General features: G+C 39.4%; 2 protein-coding genes across 4 annotated transcripts in view; both read left to right on the top strand.

Annotated features, from left to right (window-relative positions):
* Positions 1-1,014: 1,014 nt before the first annotated feature.
* On the top strand, positions 1,015-18,168 carry mpz (myelin protein zero). 3 transcript variants are annotated; one of them, XM_086077358.1, is made up of 6 exons: positions 1,015-1,248; positions 4,207-4,373; positions 6,566-6,779; positions 9,357-9,486; positions 10,209-10,251; positions 14,756-18,168. In XM_086077358.1, the coding sequence occupies exons 1-6, from the start codon at positions 1,203-1,205 to the stop codon at positions 14,765-14,767; spliced, it is 612 nt and encodes a 203-aa protein (XP_085933484.1). In that variant the 5' UTR covers positions 1,015-1,202; the 3' UTR covers positions 14,768-18,168. The 3 variants fall into 3 exon arrangements, with proteins under 3 accessions (XP_085933484.1, XP_085933467.1, XP_085933476.1); XM_086077341.1 differs by having other exon boundaries at positions 14,178-18,168; XM_086077350.1 differs by lacking the exon at positions 14,756-18,168 and adding an exon at positions 13,911-14,038.
* Positions 18,169-20,688: 2,520 nt separating this feature from the next.
* Positions 20,689-23,568, top strand: part of atp1a2a (ATPase Na+/K+ transporting subunit alpha 2a) — a 68,158-nt gene continuing 65,278 nt past the window's right edge. Inside the window, exon 1 of the mRNA XM_086077308.1 lies at positions 20,689-20,802. Within this exon, the coding sequence (XP_085933434.1) occupies positions 20,791-20,802 (12 nt within the window). The 5' untranslated portion in view covers positions 20,689-20,790. The remainder of the gene's footprint in view (positions 20,803-23,568) is intronic.

Here is a 23,568-nt window from a genome sequence, read left to right as displayed (position 1 = left end):
AGTTGGTCTACGGTTGTCCATGGTGGTCTCAAGTAGGCCAGGGAAGGTTAAAGATGTTCAGGGATGATGGAAGTTTGCTCCAATGTGGTCTAGAGTTGTTCAACTTGATCTAGGGTGGTCCAAGGTGGTATTAAGTGATTCAGAGGGTTCCAAGGTTGGTCCAAGGTGATCTAGAATTGTCCAAGTTGAGCTAGGGTTTTCCAAGATGGTTAGAGTGATTCAGATGGTTCTAAGAATTGTCCAAGGTGGTCTATAGTAAATTAGGTTGATCTAAGGTGGTCCACTGTCATATAAAGTGAGTCTTAGGGATTCAAGATTGGTCCAAGGTGGCCTTAAGTGGTATAGCTTCGTCAAAGGTTGACCCATGGCGGTCTTGAATTGTTCAGGGTGGTATAAAGTCATCAGGAGTCGTGGAAGGTAGTTTCAAGTGGTCCATGGTGGTCTAGGATTGGTCCATAAAGGGGTCAAAGTTGGTCTGTGGTGGTGTAAGGTTGGTCCATGGCAGTTTTAACTTGTCTAGGGAGGTTTAAAGGTGGTTCAGGATGGTCCACGTTTTTGGAAGTTTGGTCCAAGGTGGTCTGAACTAGGTTGGTCTAAGCTTGATCCAGGGCAGTCTTGAGTTGTCCAAGGTGGTCCAAAGTTGTCAAGAGTCATCTGAGTTCAACTAGGGTGGTCCAAGGTGGTATAGAGTCATCCAGAGTGTCCTAAGGTTGGTCCAAGGTGTTCTAGAGTGGTCCAAGTAGGGTTAGGCTGGTCCAAGGTTGTCCAGAGTGGTTCTCTAAGCTCAGCTCGTGCACTTAAAAGAAGTATTTCCTCAAATTCGAGCTCTTACAATAAATGTCACTTCCTGTCTTCCACATGAGGGGTTAACGTCACCGTCTCTGGAGGGTGTGTTTCTATCAGGGATGGCCGTACTGCGTGGCCCCCTGGAAGTGGGGGGTGAGGAGGAGGCGGGTCCCTGGGGCCGGGCACGAACGAGGGGTGTGTCCCCCTATAAAGACCCCTCACACCGCCGGGCCTCCTGTTGCTGTCCCGTGCCTCTTGGCTCCATCCTTCGTCGTCTTCTTCACACTCTCCCGCAGAGTGGGACTCTTACGCCACCGAGACCGCTCGCTTGTGTGTCTGTGAGCGTTTTGTGTGTATTTCTCACCCCTGTTGATTCCTCCGTGTCGGTGGAAAGTCCACACTCGCCGCAGACCATCATGCTGACCCTGGTGGCGCTGGCGTCCCTCCTCGTCCTGGCCGCAGGTGAGTAAACCGCACCCGCACACCTGCATCAAGTATTGAAAGCATGTGCTTCTTGTCGGCTTTGCATATCCGATGGAAAACATGTATCTCCGTTTTTTAGCGTAGGGACAAAATAACCTTCTTTTTTTGGGGCCTATTTTGAATGAAAAGGGAAGTGTATCAAAATGTTCACGTGTGTCACCCTATTTGTGTTGTTTAGTTTTCTGCCAAAAAAACGATGTAATGTTTTCTTTCACATTTGAGTTGAACACTTTTTGGAAGGCTCATTGTTTATTATTAGACAGTGACTAAAACAAAACACATTTGCACATGCAAGTTTGTTTTGTTGTTCATTTTCATTTTCTGTTTCTGTTTCCCCCTCCAAACAAAACCTATTTTGTTTTTTTTGGACATCGCTTTGTACTAGGTGACAATATGCAGTGTGCATTAATCTCCAAAATTCTTCTCATTATTTTAATTTTAATGTGGACACTTTTTGGATGAAAAAAACGTAAAGACGTACTTGCTTTTTTATTCATTGATGATATGCACCGTTTGTATGTAGCCTCAAATTTTGTATTTTCAGTGGGAAAAAAGGAGCCCCCCCAAAAAAAAAAGATTCAGAAAAAATATGTGTTGCACAGTAATTATTACATGTAATATGTGTGTATATTGCATTTAGTGCAATTATTATTTTATAATATTAAGTGATGTCAAAATGTTAATTGCTAATTGTTTGTGACAGAAATTCATATTTTTATGCCAAATTGATCAGGGCAAAAGAATACACATAAACGTAAGTTGAACTTGTGTTATGATACCGTATTGATAAACCAGTGTCAAATATGGATTTGTTGCTGTGTGATGAAAGGCATGTCCGTGCATCTACAATGTCCAATCAGAAACAAGTATCTCAAAATATGTGTGCGTGTGTGTGTGTGTGTGTGTGTGTGTGTGTGTGTGTGTGTGTGTGTGTGTGTGTGTGTGTGTTTTAGGGATATTCGATACCACTTTTTTTTCCGAGACCGATACCAGTACGAGTACTCAACTCTTGAGAAGTCACCGATACCAATACTAGAAGTACTTTTGATACCTAAAATAAGAAAACAAAAACAAAGACAGGTCTTTGTTTAAAATTATTTATTATATTCCAATATAGCATTTTCCCTTCAAACTCCATGAAATTAATGGCGTTTTTTTTATTATCGGTATGTTTTAATATTTCTGTACATATACTTTTAGACATTGCGTCTTAATGGGCATCTTTAGTTCCTGATCGCAAAATTGCCACAGGAGGGCGGCCGATACTGGTATTGGCAGCCTCCATAAGTACCAATACCACAAAATAAGACTCGCATCGGTACCGATTCTTGGTTTTGGTACTCACCCATCCCCACTGTTTTTTTTTTCTTTTATTCTTTTTGGGGGGGGAAATCAGATAAAAGATACGTGTTGTACACATAATGCACATAGTTTTTATTTTTTTTTAATGGACAGCGACGATATAGTGAAAACATTTGATTAACTTTGCTTCTGAAAACATTCATAAAAAAATGTCAATCAAAAAGATTTTTTGTTAATGTTAGCTTTTCATCTGAAATATTTTTTGCTTTATAAATCCTTTACAATTATAATCAATTTATTTGACATGTTAGTTGAATGAATATATTAGTTTCATGGCCAAGTTTTTGGTAAATAAAAAAAAAACTCAACTTTTATCACATATTTTTAAGATAAAAAAAAGGGTTTTTTTTCGTAGTCTGATGTTTTGCAAGACGAGCATTACACAACCATTAATTCTTTAATGGCTATAATGTGATATCATATATACATTTACATGTTCAAATATGCTATGCGCCTCGCCGCTGGTAAACATGACGGACACGTTGATGCTACTGATTGGTCCTCAGCATCTCCTCTTTAACGACCACTAAGCGGCTTAGCGAGGATTAATTGACTCCACTTTAATGGTATCGTCTTCCTTACTTGACACATCGTGACCCTTTCCCTTTTTGCGCCGCATTATTAAGATGTTACTCCATGCACTCCGATTTTTTGACAGCGTCATATTTTCCCGACCGGTGAAATATTGATTTAGTGCCTGAAAGCCAATTAGCATCAATCATCATCCACCCGCTACTAGTGACGCGTTCAATATTTTCTCTCTACATTATGCTTTGATTGGGATGATCATGTATGCGCTCACTTTATACATTATTTCCTCCTTTTTTGCGTGTCCTGCTCGTCCTTGTATGGCTTCAGTTAAGGAAACACATCATCTTTACAGGTTAGCAATGGAAAGGACGTGCAGCAGGTTAGGATGATTAACTCATTCACTGCCATTGACGGCTATAGACGTCAAAAATTCATTTGAATTATTTCTACTAGTTTCACATTTTTTCCACTTTTCTTAACAGGAGTATGAAAACCTAGAATTATTTTTATTGTACATTTAGAACAGATATACAATTTGTGATTAATAGTGAGTTAACTAGTGAAGTCATGTGATTAATTACGATTTAAAAATGTAATTGCCTGACGTCCCTAATTTTTAATAATCTTTTATTTTGTATATATATTTTTTTAATCGTGTCAGGCGATTACATTTTTTGACTTCACTAGTTAACTCACTGTAAATGTACAATAAAAAATTTTTTTCTAGGTTTTCATACTCTTGTTAACAAAAGTAGATTTTTTTTTTAAACTAATAGAAATAGTTCAAATGAATTTTCGACGTCTATAGCCGTCAATGGCAGTGAATGAGTTAAGGATACAGATGTGTTGACTGGTGCTAGTAGTTTGCTGGATAGGTGGGGAAAAAAAACATTTTCAGAGAGAAGGAAGAGTGTGTGGTGGATCAAGAAGTAGGAACTAGCAACTTTTGGAGGAGGTTGCGTACTTAGGAAAGGTCCAGGAATTGTATTGCCTTGCTGTAAAGTAGCAAGAACTGACTTTTGCTACTTGCCTGCATGTGTGCAGTGCCCGAGCCATCCCAAGCCATCGTGATTTACACGGGCTGGGAGCGTCACGCCCTGGTGGGCACCGAGGTGCGGCTCTCCTGCTCGTTCTTCTCCTGGCGCTGGACCTCTGAGGACGTCACCTTCTCCTGGACCTACAGGCCTGATGGGGCCAGGGACAGCGTCTCTGTAAATAAAAGCACACACACACACACACTTAACTTATTCACTCGTAGCCATTTTCACTGAAGCAATCCCCTTCGCTCCCCCAAAATAAAGATTTGAGTTTCTTCTTTCATCAGGGAAGAAATATATTTCTATCTTATGTTTCCGTTTTGCAGCAATTAGCATGAGAATATAGCTAAGTTTCATCATTATTCACAAATCTATTTAAAACCGTTGGGAAAGAGATTTTTGCAACATGGCCCTGGTTGATCTCTTATACTCTGCTACCACCTGCTGGCCGTTTTTGTAATAACTACCATTGCTTTAAGCGACCTCTTCAGGTCAGAGGCTGCATCAAAGCTTTAGCATAAAAAGACGTATAAATATAGTCTTTGGGACACTTAAAACATTTAAAATAGAACATGTTTATACATTTTTGAAAGCAAATGAGTTGATATAAACGAGGGATGTCAGGCGATTCAAATCTTTAATCAGAATTAATCGCATGACTTCAATAGTTAATCAAATTATTTAATTATATTAATTAATAATTACGTTTTCATACTCTTGTTAACATAAAAGTGATTTTTTTTAACTAATAGAAATATGGTTGCATCTTTTAGTCATTGATAGAGTAATTTCATAATAATTCATCAAATTGAGTTAAAATTAAAAAGATGTACTGTACTGTAAAAAAATATTATATTGATTTGTGTTGAGGTCATTTTTCTGCCCCTAGATGGCATAATTGTATATGTAAGACGATGGTGACAGCTCAGTGCATTTTTCTTTTTATATTAAGAGCTATTTAATCTTTAACATGAAGTAGCTTGTGAAATTCTGCACATTTTAAAAATTGTAAAATACAACTTGACCCCAGTCTCTACAAATATATGCATTATTATTACATTTATTACTGCAAAATTTTGACATGGACGTTTCTTTATTGCAACTGGAATTACCCAGTACAGGCTTTCCAAGTAAGGGGAGGTCATTAATTGCGTTTAAAAAAATTAGTCGGGTTAAAGGGACTTTAAGTTAACGAAAAAAGAATGGACTAATTTTGACACCCCTAATATAAACATAAAAAGTTAATTAATAATAAGGACAAGCTATCGAAAATGGATGTCTGCAACCATATTTGGTAGCCAAATTGATAGAAAATGTAGTTGAAGCATGTGATTTCTCCCAGCCAATCAGTGCAGAGAAGATGGTGCTAATAAGAAAAACACACAGGTGCTGATAAAACTTGAAGGTGTCGCTTATTAATTAACATCATCACGTCTGCACTTTGCATGCATTAGCTTGCAAACTTTTTTCCATTTTGTCCTCACCCACTTATCGTCCTCTCATCGTCCTCTCTCGTCGCTCCTCTAATCTCCACTTTCATCTCCCTCCATCCTGTCCTCCTCCTCCTCCTCCCTTTTTTTTTTCATTATCTCGGCCACGGCGGACATTTTAGCAGCTGCTTCATATTTCCTTACTGCTGCTGTAGTGCTATAAAGAATCATTAAAGTATGTTTTAGTACAATTTCATACAAAATCACATTTTAATTGGTAGTATTAAAGTTGCTTCTTGAATTTTTTTCTTCAAGAATTTTATAAAGATGACCATACACTTCATGTTTTAATAAGAGATTTTTTTTTAATTTTGAGCACCTTTTCATTGAAAACTCATAACCTAAAGTAGAATGTATTTTTTAAATCAATAAAAATGTTTTGGGATAAATATTTATATTTCAATTTAAAAAAATATGTTCTAAATTGAATGCATGATTAAATATAATTTCTTATGAATGAGAAACATTATATTTAGTACTTCTCTGAATGAGCCATTCCAGACATTTTTCTAGTTGTTGACAATTGTATATGGTAAATAAGCATGATGAGCAGGGGTGTCAAATTCATTTTAATTCCTGTTTCTTGATGCAAATAATTACATATAAATAGGTACATCCTGAAAATATTCTCACTTATTACAGATTAATCTGAAATGCAATTTTTGCACCAAATTCTGAGTAACAGACAAATTTCAGAATTCAGTGGACATAATTAGCAACAAACAACAGTTCATCGTAAAAAACTGCAGTTTGTGTTGTCCTCGCCAGCCAGTTTGGTCTCCCCGGCGGGCCGGTTCTGGCCCACGAGCCGTATGTTTGACACCACTGATGTTGAGCAAGTTGTGGAAGTGTTCCTAAATGACGCAACGTTTTCAGATTTTCCACTACACGGGCGGGATGGCCTACGTGGACAACAAGGGTCCCTTCAGGGACCGGCTGGAGTTTGTGGGGAACCCGGGCCGCCGCGACGGCTCCATCCTGCTTAAGAACTTGGACTTCAGCGACAACGGGACCTTCACCTGCGACGCCAAGAACCCGCCTGACATCGGCGGACGGCCCTCCAGCGTGCGACTGCTCGTCTTTGAGAAAGGTCAGACGCCTGCCCGCACTTCAGATTTATGTTGTTTTAAAAAAAAAATGGAATCGACAATTTTTACAACTACTTTACATTAAAAAAAAGACTTTTCATAAATTTAAAAAAATACTAAATTTATTTTTTATATATAAAATTGGCAAATATCTGGACCGTTTTGCAAGAATTTGTAAAAATGTGTACAGCACAGTTTTGTACACAATTTGATTTGTAGAAAAGCATTTTTTGTTTCTACATTTTTGTACTTTTGTAAAAAAAAAAAAATACTTTTTGACTAATTTTTTACACTTGCGTACAATTTTGCGCAATAGTGTACAATTTAGTCCATTATTCTATTTTAAAAAAGTCATCTAATTATCAGAAAAACTTTGGGGTTTTATTTGTTAGATTTTTACTTGTTTTCCTTTTTAAAATAATTTTCCTCACTTTGTAGATTTGTGAATAATTTTTAACAATTTTTATCTAATTCAGAGAAAAAGGTTTTGTCGATTTTGTTCAATTTTCCTCACTTTGTAGATTTGTGAATCATTTTTAACAATTTTTATCAAATTCAAGAAAAAGGTTTTGTCGATTTTGTTCATTTAAACCCTTTTATTTTTTGTATTTTTTTTTACAGTTTTGCAGATTTGTGACCAGTTTTCTTGTTTTGCTTGCACATTATTGTACTTTTTATTTTATTAAAAAAAAACTTTTAAAACAAAAATTTGTTCATTTTGTACAATTGTGTGCAAAAAAAAGCAACAAACGAAACTTTGTTGGTGTAACAAAATTGTATTTATCTTTTACAATTTTGTAAAAATGTGTTGATACCTCCTGATCTGGTTGAATTGCAATGTTGAACCCCTCGGAACTGTGGGGCAGACGTGCTGACCACTCGTCCACCGTGTTGCCACCATTGATCCATTAAGTGCTGAATGAATAATGCATGATCCCGCTCATTGGAAGTCATTGGACTTATCTTTGAGATTGTTATCGTTTGATTTAGCTCCCGACCTTCTTCTCTTCTCCACCACAACTTTTGCATTTAGCACTTACTTTCATAATGTCATTTTTTTATTGACTCAATTTTACAGTCACTTTTTTTTTACACTATCGAAGGTTTACCATTGCTCTTTACTGTCACATTTTTTAACATTTTGTCATCGCGTTGTTTACGTCACAATTTTTTTTTATCAATAATGTACTGTTACTATTTTTTTTACCACTTTTTTCTTTAACTTTCTTTTGCAGTCATCGTAACTTTTTTTTTTTTATCAGTTTTTCTATTGTCACTTGATCAACGTCACTTTTAGTCACTTTTTTCCAATCATTGCAGGTTTTAATGTCACTTTTTTACTATCACGTTTTTTTGTAACTTTTTTGTCATCGCTTTGTTTACTGTTACTCTTAAAAAAAAAAAAAAATCAATCATAATGCAGAGAACACATTTCGCCCCACTTAGATGGGTGTGACAATCAAGTGGTACTTGAACTTGAATCTATTTGCTGTTACTATTTTCATCACTTTTTACTTTAACTTTTTTTCAGCACTTATTTATCGCAACTTTTTATTGACGCTTTTCCTATCGTCATGTAATCAACATCACTCAGCACTTTTTTGCAGTCCCATTTTTTTTCGTAACTTTTTTGCCATTCTTTTTTTTTTAAAACACTATTTACTGTTTACTGTTCTTTTTATCGTCCGTTTTCTATGGTCACTTAATCAACATCACTCGTCACATTTTTAATGGTCTTTTTTATTGTCAAATTTTATAACTGGATTTTTTTTTTACTTCTGTTTTTAAACCATGATCTATTTATATATCCACTTTATACTTGGAGTTTTTTCCGGCACTAATTTATCATAGCTTTTTATTGTCTATCGTCACTTTTATTTGGTCACATTTTTTTACCGTAATTTTTTTTTGCCGTTCTTCAATGTTTATTTTTTTTTAAACACTATTTACTGTTTCTATTTTCACCACTTTATACTTTGACTTTTTTTTCGGCACTTATTTATCGTAAGTTTTTATCGTCCGTTTTTCTATCGTCACTTAATCAACATCACTTTTTTTTTTTTTTGCATGACCTATTTATTTACTTTTACTATTTTTACCACTTAATGCTTTCACTTTTTTTTCTGGCACTTATTTTTCATAACTTTTTATTGTCAGTTTTTCTATCGTCACTTTTGTATTGTCCAAATTTTTAACTGAATTTTCTTGACTTTTGTTTTTAAACCATAATCTATTTACTGTTTCTATTTTCACCACTTTATACTTTGACCTTTTTTTTTCGGCACTAATTTATCGTAGCTTTTTATCGTCTCGTCAACTTTATAAGGTCACATTTTTTTAACGTAACTTTTTTGCCATCCTTCAATGTGTTTTTTTAACACTATTTACTGTTTCTATTTTCACCACTTTATACTTTGACTTTTTTTTTCGGCACAAATTTATTGTAGCTTTTAATCGTCAGTTTTTCTATCGCCACTTTTTTACGGTCACATTTTTAACATCACCTTGTTATCACTTTTATTTATTACCAAATGTTTATGATTACAACAGTCCGTTTTTTTCCCCTCCATGCGTTGCAGTGCCCATCCAGGCGGGCGTGATCACGGGTTCCATCGTGGGCGCGGTCCTGGGCCTGCTGCTGCTGATCGTGGTCATCTACTACCTGATGCGCTTCCTGGTGGCGCGCCGCGTCTTCAGCCTCAGCGTCAGGTCAGTGCGGGGCCCCGAGCGGACGCTGCGGCGGCGCGCCGGCCGCCTCGGGCTGCATCCCAAGCCCGAGCCCCTCCCGGGCACCGACACCTGCGTCGCCTCGTCGGCGCCTGCTCATCGTTAGCTCTGGTCCGGTCAGCCCCGAGTATTCGACTGACCATCTTTTCGCTGTGACACTATGAAAAGCAGCCTATTGGTTTTGAGTGGCATCAAGTTTTACGTATGGTGGTGGAATTATCTGTGTTGAAAAGTACCCTAATACATCTCTAACAGTCACATTTTTTATAAAATGTTTTTAAATGATTTTTTTATTGGATGAATGACCTAAATTGCAAAGTGAAAGGTCAAAGGAGTTTGTTATTTTGTCTATTTTAAATTTTGCGGATTTTTGGGAGGTGGCCTTTATCAGTTTGAATGTCATGACATTACAACTTGGTTTTGAGGGACCAAAACTCCGTTTATTTTTTTTTAAAGATGATTTTCAACCAATGATCTTTGTCATGGTTATTTAAATTAGTAGCGTCCTACTGTCGTGACATCATGACAAGAACGCGATTAGCGCCGCCCCTGGATGCGCGCCAAGTGATTTAGCCTGATTGTAATCGTCATCTCCGTGTAATCCGCCGGATAATCCAGCGCAAGGATGCGATGACGCGGCGTGCGTCACCCCGCCAGGCAGAAAGACATCCTGACTTCCATTTGTTTTGTGCTTTGTCCTCCAGCAAACACGGCAAGAAAAAGAAGGAGGGATCACAGCAGAGACAGGCAAGTTGACGAGTTCACACACGGTTTTTGTTTTCACTCCTCCTGTTCCCGCTCCTCGCCCAATCACACGCCGTCATCACCGACACATAAAATAAGCATGACCCGATTGATTTTTGAGTGATTCTTAACACAGCCCAATCAATACATTGTTCCTTAACAATCAGCTTTTAAGAAAGGACGAACACTTGGATTTTAACAATACGAAAATAAATGTTTTGGTTAAAGTGCCGTCACAATATGAACCCTGTTGATTTTGAAAAATATAAAAAAACAACCCTTTTGATTTTGAGCAGAGAGAAGCCTGATTGTTTTGTTTTTTTGTGTGTCGTGCCACTGATGAAAAGAATCTTGCTGATTTTGACTGTTATGCTATTATGAAAGGAAATCTACTGATTTTGAGCATCATGAAAATCTGAAAATGAAGCCTGTTGCAATGTGACACCACACAAAAAAAAAAGATTGATTTTGAGCATTGTGACATTATGAAAATTGATCAATAGATTTTGACTTAATTGCCATTATGAGAAAAGCTGGCCTGATGAATTATTATTATTGATTTAAATTAAGTCATCTGTCAGATTAAATCAGACCATATAAACCCTTTTTAAATGAGTTTGACAATTTTTTTGATTATTTTTTTCTTGACATTAATACATAAAGAATAAGATGAAGACTTTTTTTTTTGGTCTGCCGTCAAGTTAAACTACTACTAAAGGAGCAATTATTGGAAAACTGTTTATCTTTGTTTTTGTAACCATTAAGAAAAAAAGACATTATGTTAGTCATTATAATTTTTTTAACTAATCGGCTGATTAATCGGTTATCAGAAATGTTTTCTGCCAAATATTTGCATCGACGTCTAAAAAAATAAAATAAATCCATATCAAACAGTTGAATTTTCTAAATATATTTTTTAATATTATATATATATATATTACTTGTATTTTTTTTTTAAATAATTGTTAACTTGTGACATTACAAAAAGAAGCCTTTTATTTTTTAGTACAGTCACATAATAATAATAATAATAATAATAATAATAATAATAATAATAATAATAATAATAATAATGCCTCGGATTTATAGAGCCCTTTTCTCGACACTCAAACACGCTTTACAATGGAATGGATACATTCTTCGTGCCCTCACACATTCACACTGTGCTGGCGATAAGCTATTTAAGTAGCCACAGCTGCCTCGGGGCAGGCTGACGGAAGCGCGGATGCCAGTGTGCGCCTACGGCTTATGAAAAGAACCTAATTGATTTTGAACATTGCAAGTTCATGTCAAGAAGTTGAGTGATTTTGATTTTTAGATCGCATTACTACATTTGGGATTACCGCCATCATAAGATTCCGATTTATTTTGAAAGCAAAACAAAAGTCTCTCTTGTTATTATGCTTCACGCCTACAGGGGGCACCAAACTGCCTCTTATGTTCGTCGTCGTCACCCGACAGCCCCCCCCCCCCCCCCCCCCCCCGTGGCCCCCGCCCGTGGCCCCACTTTCTCTGTCTTCTTCTTTTTCTCTTCTTTTAACTGTCAGATGATTGTCAGGTTACTCTCCAGTGCTACAGGGCAGTGTGTGTGCGTGTGTGTGTGCGCGCACGCGCAAGCAGGCCAATGTGGTCGTTGCTTGGTTGCCGTGACGACGCTGTCACGCATGTCATCCTTCCTGTTTTTTAAGTTATTTATTCATATATGCGCACACACACAGTCTCATATACACACGTACATGTACACACAAAGAAATGCGTATCAGCACATGCACGCACGCACACAAAATGGTGTCAAACGCGTGCACTCACACTCAAGCGCACGCATTCTTATATACGCACGGAAACACACACGGTTGCAGCCTCCCACACTTACACACATGTAGTCGCACGCATCCACACACGAGTGGTGGAATTCTAATTGCGTCTGGCGCTCTGTATCGATTGGAACTCCTCTTCCTCCCCCTTCCTCCCTCCTCACCTTTGACTCCCCCCGCAGGCTAGGAGGAGCATCTGCCCATCTCCCCCCTCCCCTATCCCCCCTCCTCCTTTTCTCCTTCAGGTCATGTGATGCGCTCGGACAGGAAATCACTAGCACTCACTCTTCATCTTCTCCCTCCTCCCTCAGGCTTTTACCCCCCCTCCCTCGCACCCTCCTCCGCCGTCCTCCATTTTAGTCTCAAGGGGCAGAAGCTCCGGACGGTGGCGGTTCCGGATGCGGCCGTGCCCACATCCTCCTCCTCTTCCTCCTCCTCTTCTTCTTTTTCTTCTTGGTCTTCCTGGTGATGATCAGAGTCCAATTAGAGGTGCTCAGCGGGGGGTTGATTAGAGACCACCGGCGTGCTCGTCAAGCTGATGCTTGTGTTTTAAATTCTCCTCGCCGCCAGCGGTCCGCGCTTTGAAAGGACTCATAGTGAGAAGGCTTCATAAAAGCGGCCTTTACACGCTCCAGTTCCACTGTGCGCACACTATTTTTACATGCAGTGCATCGGCTATTTACGTGCATTTTCAAATGCTCACAAATGACAGAAAGCAAGTGCACAAAAGTCGACAGGCAGCACAAAAGATGCAATCTTGCATGAATAATGTTAGCTTTTTCTCGATATAAAAAGTCACAGTCCTGCGACACCAAAGGCTTGTGTTAAAATTAAAAGCCATATATAGGAAAAGTTGGAAATGGGAATAAAGTCATAGTTTTGAAAGAGTTGTAATTTTTTGAGAATTAAGTGAAATCAAAAATTGATTAGATAGAGGAAAGTGTTTTTGTATATAAAAAGTCAGAATCTTCCAATAATAAAGTTGAAACTTGAAATTTTCAAGTCTAAAAGCCTTAACTTTTTTCGGCTTAAAGGTCGGGAAAAAATACATATTTTTTTAAAGTAATTATACAAAAATTTCTTTTTGGGGGGAGGGGGGGTGAAAATAGGAGAATAAAAAGTTTTAATTTGTTACTTATTTTTTGCAAAAAAGTCATTATTTTACAAAAATGTAATGATTTTTTTTTAAGAAAAATGTAAACCATGAAAATAATACAAAATGATGCAAAGTTGTAATTTCCCGAAAATTTTCTGAATTTTTTTAACAAACTGAATTTTTTTTTAGATAAAATGTTGTCATTCTACAAAACTTTAATTTTGGGAGAAAACAAGTAAATATTCTGAGAATACAAATAAAATAAATATATTGGATTTAAAAAGTCAGAATTGTATGAAAATTTGAATTACATTTCTTTGCAGAAAAGTAAGAAAGAATACAGTTTTTTTTTATTTTTATTAAATTCACAAATTTACAACAAAAAAATATTTTGGGGGAGCGGGAGACAAAATACAGTATTACCAAAATAGGGGAGTTAGATAAAAATGTAAAACATTTTTGAACAAGGCCATAAAATGATAATTTTTAATTGTTTTTTATTTTTTGTGCATGAATTATTTTTTTTTTACAATTTTTCCGAGGAAAAATAGTGATGATGTTACGTGATGTTTTCACATAAAATAAAAACATCTTAAAAAAAGATCAAATGAAACATGATGGGATTTGTGTGTGTGTGTGTACATACACGTGTGTCAATGACTTGTCACGAGTTGTACAGGTGTGTGGAGCCCACCTGTCACATTGTCCCATCCTAATGCATGGTTACCTCTTTTGTCCCTCCGCCCTTCCAGCTCTGGACACCGCCCCCTCTCACTCTCTCCCCCCGCCCTTAAAAGGATGTTTCTCCGCCCCCTCCCCGCCCCCTCCCCGCCCTCTTTCTCACCTCTTTGAGTCTCTTCTTCTCTTTTAAATGTTTTTTCTCTCCCGTTCACCACAGCGCCGCCCGTCCCTCTAAAAGCACCCCCACGCCCCCGCTCCCCCGGCACTCCTTTCCTCCTCGAGTGACTCTCCACCCCTGTTCTGCCCCCGCCCCCCTCTCTGTCCCTGCTCCCCCACAGGGCCCCGCGCCAGCGGCCGACCCCGCCAAGCCGAAGGCCTCGGAGAAGAAGAAGCAGGAGTCCCGCAAGGAGCGCAAATAGGATACGGGGCGGGGCTGGGGCGCGCTCCTTGGGCGGCTGCTCCAGCCCGGGCGGGACAAGGGGACGGGTGGCGGAGGGGGCGCGGCGGCCGTCGAGGACGCCGCCGGGCGGGTGCTGATGACCATCGAGCTGGAGCTGACCCGTAAGAACGGCCAGGAGGGCCCGGGCGTCGGCCCCTCTAAAGCACCCGGCCTCCTTTCCCGGCTCGCCCGGCAGCTCACCCTCAAATGAGGGGGTGCGCCCGTGGCGAGGGGGGGCTGTAACATCTCTAATGAACGAGTGCAGCGGTATCTACATCAATTTCTGGTCCTGACGTCTGCGTTATCTAGTCCCAGCCTCGTTTTGACGCTGCCCCCCTTCTTGTGCCCCCGTCCGACAGGGGCGCCAAACGACCCCCCCCCTCCCCTCACCCTGCGGATGTTTCAATATTCTCTTCTAACCACTGTCTCCTCTCTCTTTCTCTCTCTCAACCCCCGCCCCTCTTCTTCTTTTCTTAGATAAAGGTCTGACTCCTCCGTGACGCCTCCACCTCTCTAGTCTGCCTGACGCACCCCCCCTTCTCTTTTCCCCTCAGTCGTCATTACTTTCCATTATCTCTCCTCCTTTAAGGCAGGCTATAAGAAGAATAGCCCCCCTCCCTCTATGGCCACCTCCCTCCCGCACTGTCAGTGGTCGTGTCAAATAATTTCCTCACAGGAGTCCCTTTATGCACTCACCGGGCGACGCGTTAAAAAAGTGTTTAAGGCCTAACGACGCTCATAACCGGCGCCACAGGTGCCCGCCAGACGGCCCCCGGGCCGGGCCGGAGTCTCCTGAATCTTTTTTTCCCCTTTATGACTCAATCTGGCGGAAAGCACGTGACAGAGCCCCGGCCAGACCTCGGGGCAGCGTCCATTGAGATATGATTCCTGAGCTTTTTAAAATGAAATCATCTTAGCATGAGATTTTATTTTGGGAAAAAAGTCAGAAACATACAAAGATACAGTTGAATTTTTTTCGTGGGAATTTTAATATTTAAGAATAAAGTTGGAAGTCCTAACCTTACAGCAATAAATTCAAAAAAAAATTCCAAGAAAAAAGGGGAAAATTCAAAAAAGGGGAAATACCTGAGTAAAATTGTAGGATTTCGTGGAAAAACATACATTAAGATTTAATAAAAAAAAAGAAAAGATGATTCGTACCAGGGGAAATTTTTTATTTTCGGGAAAAGTAATTAAAATTTTGTATGCGCAAAGTCAAATTTTTGCCCAGATAAAAAAGTGCTATGTTAGGGGAAGTATGTCAGAATAATTTTTTCTTGGTGGGAAAAAAAGTGTTAGTGTATCAGCTACTATGAGCAAAAATGTTAATTTTACAAAGTGGCATTTTTCAAGATTAAAAAGTCGAATATTTTGGGGTAAAATATATTTTTGCGCAATCTGACATTTTTGGCATGATAAAAACTGCCAGAAAAATTATTTTGATGGGGGAAAAAAAAATCCGCAAATAAAATTGTAATTTTTCTAGAAAAAAAGTCGGACATTTTTGAGAAAATATTCTAATCTCATAGGAATAAAGCTGTGGGTTTTTTTGTTTTGTTTTTTAGGGAAAACGTCTCAAAACTACTATTAAATACGACTTTTTTCGGGATAAAAATACATAAATATACATAAATAAAACCAACATGTTTTGCCGCTGTCTTGTCTCGGCCTGTCTATAGAGGGCGCTACAAAGCCCCCTCTGGCCCCTGATGGAGGTCAATGCGTCTATTTCTGTCCGCCTTGACTGTAACAGCTGCGCATTTCTTGGAGGAGTTAGTGGGTCGGTGTTGGGTGGTGGCAGGTATGATTTAGCGTCCGCCGTTTCGCCCGGCAGGCCGGCGACTGATGAGCACGGATGACGTCAAGGGGCTGGAGGGCGGGCGGCGGACGGGAGCTACTTAAGACGGGACTGTCCTTTTCCCCCCCAAACATCTCGCTGCCGTCCCTCCATTCCCCACTTCCTCATCATGTCTTTGGCTTTTATCGCCTTGCGCTTCCTGTCGTCTGGCGGCCTCGCAGAATAGGACATAGCACAATCCACTACGCTCGTTAAGCCTCTTCTTATCGGACTCGCAGCTTCCTCCCTCCTTGGCTTGTCCTTCAAACATCCCCGCCCTCCCTTCGCCCTCCCGGGGAGCCGAGCGGTCCTCGCCATCCCGCTCTCCTTCTTCTGACCCTCCTTCTGTCTTTTGTTCAAATGCCAAGACGCTCACCTCTGCCCCCGACTGGCAAAGGGAGCTTCGGGGTGTAAAAGCCGTATTTCCACCAAGGTCTAGTTCGGTTCGGTATGCTTGGAAAGATGAATCCTGATCCGGTTTGTACTTCTTGGGTGGCAATTTCTGCGTGTAATTGACTCATAAACGGAACATTTTGTAACGGACAGACTGTTATCATCTACAATAGTTTTCTTTAAGCTACATTATGGGAAACTTTAGCCAGCTACACACAAAAAGCAGCTGTCGTAATATTCTGTCAGTTTTAGCTATGCCTCAGTAATTTGACTGGACAATTGTTGCTATAGGCTTTAGCATTTCTTGTAGTGGTTAATCTTAGCGTCAACTGTTAGCTACAACTTTTAACACCTTGGGGCTGAGGTTTGAGCTAACTACACAAAGCAGAAAACGGAGAGGGAGCGGTGGCAGAAACTTCAGGAACACAACACAACTGAAACTGGACTTTTTTGCTTTGTTGCTAGGCAGAATTACATTGGACACTTGGTAACACTTAAAATACACAAAAAAACAGTCAAGGAAAGGCAGATTTATTTCTGTAGCACATTTCATAAACAAAGACAACTCGATGTAGCAGACACAACATTTACAAACAGAACAGCTAACGATATGCTAGCTAGCGAGTTAGTTCGCTAGGCTTTAATGAAATGAAGCCACTTGGATGGACACTTTATTGACTTTTTTTGCTTTGTTGCCAGGCAGAATTACATCTAAAATTAACACACCAGTCACACTGTTTCCTTGGCAACTTGGGGCAGAGGGCTGTGCTGCCCCGCACACCAAAGAAAGGAATAGGACAGTCGAGGAAAAACCCAACAACTTAAAATCTTAGCTACCTAGATGCAATGACAAGATTGTTCCAAATTTTCTTGACTTTTGTCACTTTGTTGCTAGTCAGAATTCCGCCAAGGACAAATATGTGTGGGGTAGAATGCTTTGCTCCCCGACAGGGTTTGGCAAGAACCTAAATTACGCTTCTGTAACAGAAAGTTTGGTCCTTTCAAGACTTTAACTTGTTGCACTTGCTAGACTGAGTTCTCTCTAGGCCAAATTTGTGTCCCACACACAACAGAGAAAGGTGAGGGAGAGTCGGCAGGAACAGGAAGTCAGACCAGGAATTGATATGGGTGATTTGACCAGATATTTTGTTCAACTTCACTACTTTTGACAGTAAAAACGCAGAGAATTACGTACCATTATGGAACAGAACTTGGTGGAAACACGGTTCATCATGTACGTCATGCTAAGCTAGGCATCAAACCAACAATGTTAGCAATAGAGTTTTGTGGATGCCTGCACATACTTCGCCAAGTCTTAGTTGGTTGGTGGTCTTCAAAGGTGCTCCCCTGTCCTCCAAAAACCAAACCACGAGCCAAAGGGCGGATCGGCAGACGTCAAGCTTTGGGGATGGCCGAGACTTGAACGTTCCTTTAGAAAATTCCTCGCTATCTGGAAGGCTTGTAATCTTATTAAAACACCTCGTATGTTTGATGAGCCGTATTAGGAGAAGTGTAACATTCCCTCATTTGAATTGACTGTAGCTTCATCTCTTTGTTGTTGTTTTTTACGTTTATTTAATTTAACGCTTATCGTCGCTCTAATTGAATGTGTAATATGTTGTAAAAAAAAAAAAGAACATGAATAAAACATTTAAGCCCACCATGTTTGTCTTTCCTAACGACCAAGCTTACATGTGAATATTTGAACTCTGCTACTTGATTAGCGGCCAGAATTGTAGGCCTACCCGCACGCCAAGTATTAGCATAAATTGTCTACAAGGGGGCGGGGGCTATTTGTCTTTGCCCCCGCATTAATACTGTATATTAATTGACAAGTGTAATTTTCAGGCCAATTTATTCACTGCGAGATATAGTGACATATGCTGTAAAAATGCATCTATAATTCTTGATCCCTGGGGTGTTTTGACAAAAGTATGTCGCAGATATGTTAATGAGGCACCTTGGGAACACTTTCAAATAGTGAAAAAACAAAACAAAAACAAAAAATCATATGTCCCTGCATGACATCCACGTGTGAACATTCGGGGATAATTGCTCCTTTGTCCAGGCGGCACCTACTGTAACAATCTTTTCCCATTGAAATGTATGAAATGTCATCCGTTCCGGTTTTTAATGGGAATTTTAAGAAAGAAAAATAGCACTCCATAATATTCTTTGTACTCCAGAAAAACATAAGGTAATGACATAAAAACAATTTGAGAGTATTGGAGTTTTTCTGCCACTGTTGAAAGAGTTATATAGCTATAGCAATATAGATGCTAATTAGCGTTAGCATTATGCTAGAGGTCTTCAAGGCTAAGCTCGTTGTCTTAAATACACAAGGTGTGTAATTCTCTTTTTTTGGGGGGGGGGTTAAGTTTAGCACATGATTGTGTGTGCCTTGGCTCAGTAAAGGTTGAAAAACCAGTCCGGCCCTTCACCGTCAACATTTTTTCCCGTATAGTAGATTGCGCAGGCATACCTAATAAAGTGACTCATGCGCCTGAAGCGCATAAGTGCAGAAGAAGGAACAGAAGGCAAGAAGCCAAAACGCACGCGTTGGCAGCCAGCGTGAAAATATGCCAGGCTGGCGGTGTCGCAGGATCACCGGTGGCATATGGTGCGTGGGCCCGCTGGCGTATGCTCCCAATATGCTAACGCTAATATCAGCTGCCCCCGCCTGCACCCCTTGCTTCACTTTGAATAGCGACTGTATTTTTTAACCTTGTGGTGACCAGACGTATCCACTTTGTGCGGCCGACGAAAACGTGGCCCATTTTAAATTCCATTCACTCGGTCAGCATGTATTACTCATTGTCATAAGAAAAACATAAACGTCATTGAACAAACTAGAAGCCAACGTACGGTGGTCCTAAACGGACAAATTATGAAAAATGGGGTTTGCATTGTCGTGAGTTGTCGTGAATATTTTAATATATTGTCAAATTATGGCGTTGGTAATCACAAACTAATTATTCATTCATTCTCCCAACCGCTTCTATAATCACAAAAACATATAGAGGTCATTAAAAAAATCATTAATATTATATTATATATTATTTTATCGCTGCTATGTGAAAAACACTTATGTCCATTTTTTTCCTAATTTTTAATAAATTATATATATATATATTTTTTATTATTATTGTTTTACCATTTTGGGATGTCTGCATTTAGATTCATCCCAAAAACATAAAAATAAAAAAATAAAGAGATAAATAGACATAAGTGTTTTTCACATAGCAGCGACGATATGCAAAAAAATTTTTTTTATCAGTTTGGCCCCTTGCTTACCTAGTCTGAGATATTTTTTTCAACATTTTTGTCCATACGCACACTTTGTACATGGACTGGCCATCTGGCATTCAGGGTAGATGCTAGCTACCTTTTGGAGTTGATGCGGCAATTTCATTATTTTCCTCAATTTTATGCTAAGAGACCGACCGGCCCACAATTTAGAGCAAGGGCCGGGAACTCTGGTCCTCGAGAGCCACTGTCCTTCCTGTTTTACATGTCTCCCTCCACCAACACACCTGATTTGATGAACAGGATCGTTATCAGGCTTCTAAAGAGCTTGCTGATGAGCTGATCATTTGAGTCAGCTGTGTTCAGGGCTGGACTGGCACAAAAAAAATCGGCCCTGGCATTTTAACTCAGGCACGCCAGCCCGGCCCAACTCTTAACATGTAGTTCTGCCACTGATGTTTATTGATGAGGTTTCAGTTGACTATCTACACTCTAAAACAGCTGGGTCAAAAATAACCCAACTATGGTTCAAAAAATTAACCATAAACCAACCCCCAAAAAAGTTGGACAGCAATTTAATTCGCAATCTTAAATTGGTTCAACAAATCTCTTTTTAGCGTGTAAGTGACGGCGTGCATAGGGGCGGGCCGGTCTAAGTCAAAATGCTAAGGCTGATTTTTTTTCCTTTTTTTTGCCAATCCAACCCTGTTAGTAACTACTGTAGTAAAGTAATCTACAGTATTTCATTGTTAGTCCCTGCTGCCTGCTTTCATGCGTTGGCGATTGATGTGCTGTTTTGAGGAGTGTGCATGTTTGTATGTTAGTGTTTGGGGGTATCAGCCCACGAATCACCCCTCTCACCTCCAGAGGGGAGCCAGTAGGGGGACTGGAGGGCTGCCTGGCTCAGGTTACCCCTGTGAGTGGAGAGGGGGGGGGGGGGGGGGTCTAGTGTCAGGCCCCCAAAAAAGCCACATGTGGTAGGGGTGGTCGAGTGCCGTCCTTCACTTTTCAAGCCGGCGGCTTGTGGACATCCGACATGGGCAAAGGGGTAAGTTTGTGCCTTTCTTTCTTTGGTGAAGCGGTTGAAATGTCGTTCACGTTGTTTGTTAGGCAATGCAAGTGGAATGTGGAAATTGCTAACATCTGGTGAGCACATTTTGGTTCAAAATATGTGCACGCAGGCGATGCTGGTGTTGTTTTGGATTGATAAAACAGACATTTGACTTGAATAATGTATTACAATGAACAAAGCAACACAATACAAAGTACAAGACTTGATTGAATAGGCCAGGTACGATTTGAATGAAAACACATCTGCATGCATACAAAAACAATCTACTAATTAAAATAGACTGATTTTCTTTCTATTAATATTTTTATATAATAGACGAATAGAATTGCAATCTTTCTTTATACAAGTTTTCCACAGGGATAAAGGTGATAAAGAATATAAAAATGAAGGCCGTTCAAATGTACTGAGAAGTGTTAAACTGAATATTAGAATTTATTTTCAAACATTGCCTCATATTTGTCAAAGTGTTAACAAGTTTATGTACACGCTGTGTCAAACTCAAGGCTTGGGGGCCATATCCGGCCCGCCACATTATTTTATGTGGGCCCATGAAAGCAAATCAATCATGTGTCAACTTTCATGTTTACTTGCTGAAATCTTAACCCAAATTTTTAAATTGTCATCCGTAATAAATAATATTGTTGAGATTTTGTAAGAATTATTTTGCTCCCCACTGTACAGTAACTTGAGCAACAAAACTATTATCCTTGACGTCTGATTTCAGAACTAGTAATCCATTAATTTGTTGTGTATATGTAATAATCATTAAATATTTATTTTATTTCACAGTCATAACGACCGTCTGAGCGAAGCAGTTAACAACAAAGTGGCCTGCAACAATATTGAACTTGATCACCCCTGGTTTAAACCGTGATTGTCTAAAAATATTGAATGGAAAAATCCATAAATACTTACTACAACTACAATTGAAACAATGTTTTGGATTTGTGTTGAGAACTGTATTCATAAAGTTTGCGAGTTTATTAAACTGTGTTGTGATTGGCTATAATACTAAATGAAAAAACAACAACAAATATTTAATGAAAAACACAAATTTTAAAATAAAAAATGTTTTGTATTTGTTGGAAAAAATGCAATATAGCTAAATATCACCCCCCCCCCCAAAAAAATATTTTTTTTGTCACCCCCCACCCCAAAATAAAAAACAGTATATGCTTGTTGCCTAAGTATTAAAAAATATAACCGTATTGAAATTTTGATTGCATAAACATCAGTTTATTCAAAATGAAAATATTATTTAAATGTATGAATTTCCTCGACCATTCTGATGTGAATGCCATATTTGGTGGCTGTACAGATTTAAATGTGCTTGTATTGGCCATTTGTCTGTAGTTTTTCTAGCATTCGTTTTAACTTAAGGATTTGTCGCAATCCCCCAAGTCAGTGGTGCAGCTGTGATGATTGACAGGCGAGGCCGTCCACTGATTGCTCGAGCAGTGCCTGAATCTGCTAGCCAATCAGCAAACGGTCAAACTTCAACTTTAAATGGCCTTTTTCAATGATTTCCCTTGTGGAGATTCTGGTCTACTTGGCTTCCTTTGTCGGGAGGGAAGATAAGACTTGAATACGCCTTTATTCGCCCTTCAACTGGGAAATTCCACAAGACTAAGAGGCCTCATTCGGGAAGTATTTGGTGTAAAAAAGACAAAGGAATGTCTTCATCCAGCATCTCCTCACGCATCGGATGACTGCTAAACTATTATGGACATGAAAAATGACCTTAAAATGGCTGCTCCAAACCCAAATAGACTTCCTGTTCATTTCACAACATGGTTTCTCGAGACTTTTTTTGTGGTTCTACCCATGATAGACATAGCTACCAAATTTCCGGTTGCTGGTCTTTGGGGGCTGAATTAAAAAAAAAAAAAAAGAATGAGCAAGTCATCAAACTTTGTCACCATTTTCCGCCAATGATAAAAACTCCAATAAGTGGCACATCATGTCAATCATCTTTGTAGCACTTTTGGTACCAATTTGGTAGCAATTGGACAAAATCTTGAGGGGGGGCGGGGGCGTTTGCCTTAGGAAGACCCCAGGAAATGACCAAAATTAAACTAGAATGGCCCCTTTGAAACAAAATGGCAGGCTTCTTGTGTCTTTTCAAGCATTGTTTCTTGAGACATTTTTTGGGGGGGCCTACTCATGATAACTAAATTTTAGATTGCCAAGTGAAACTGTCTTCGGGGGCTGAATTAAAAATAAATAAATAAAATATGTGAGTTATCTCAAGAGTTTTATGGCAAGGATTGTTGTTTTAAAGGGGAAGTTAACCCCTCCCCCCCAAAAAAATCTCGACAATAATATGTTATATGTGACCTCACTAGTCTAAACATGCCATTCTGATTAATATTACATTTGTGGAATTTTTTTAAAGCAGCAAAATCCAACCATTTTTGTCCATCTCAGGGGGCAGCCATTTTGCCACTTGCTGTCGACTGAAGATGACATCAATGTTGCCCAGGTCTCAGTAACAACCAATTACAGCTCAGCTTCATAAAACAGGTGAGCTGTGATTGGTCGTTGCCTGAGCAACTGAGATGTCATCTTCAGTTGACAGAAAGGGGCAAAATGGCCGCCCCTGAGACGGACATAAACGGCTGGATTTTGCTTCATAACTCCACATATTCCACAAATGCAATATTAATCAGAATGTCATATTCAGACTAATGAGGTCACATATAACATATTATTGTCAAGAAATGTTGAAGGTTGACTTCCATT

The sequence above is a fragment of the Leptonotus elevatus genome, chromosome 1, assembly GCF_054856555.1.
Source record: "Leptonotus elevatus isolate MCC_2025b chromosome 1, RoL_Lele_1.0, whole genome shotgun sequence".
Taxonomy (NCBI): Eukaryota; Metazoa; Chordata; class Actinopteri; order Syngnathiformes; family Syngnathidae; genus Leptonotus; species Leptonotus elevatus.
This window is presented reverse-complemented; position numbering and strand designations above follow the sequence as displayed.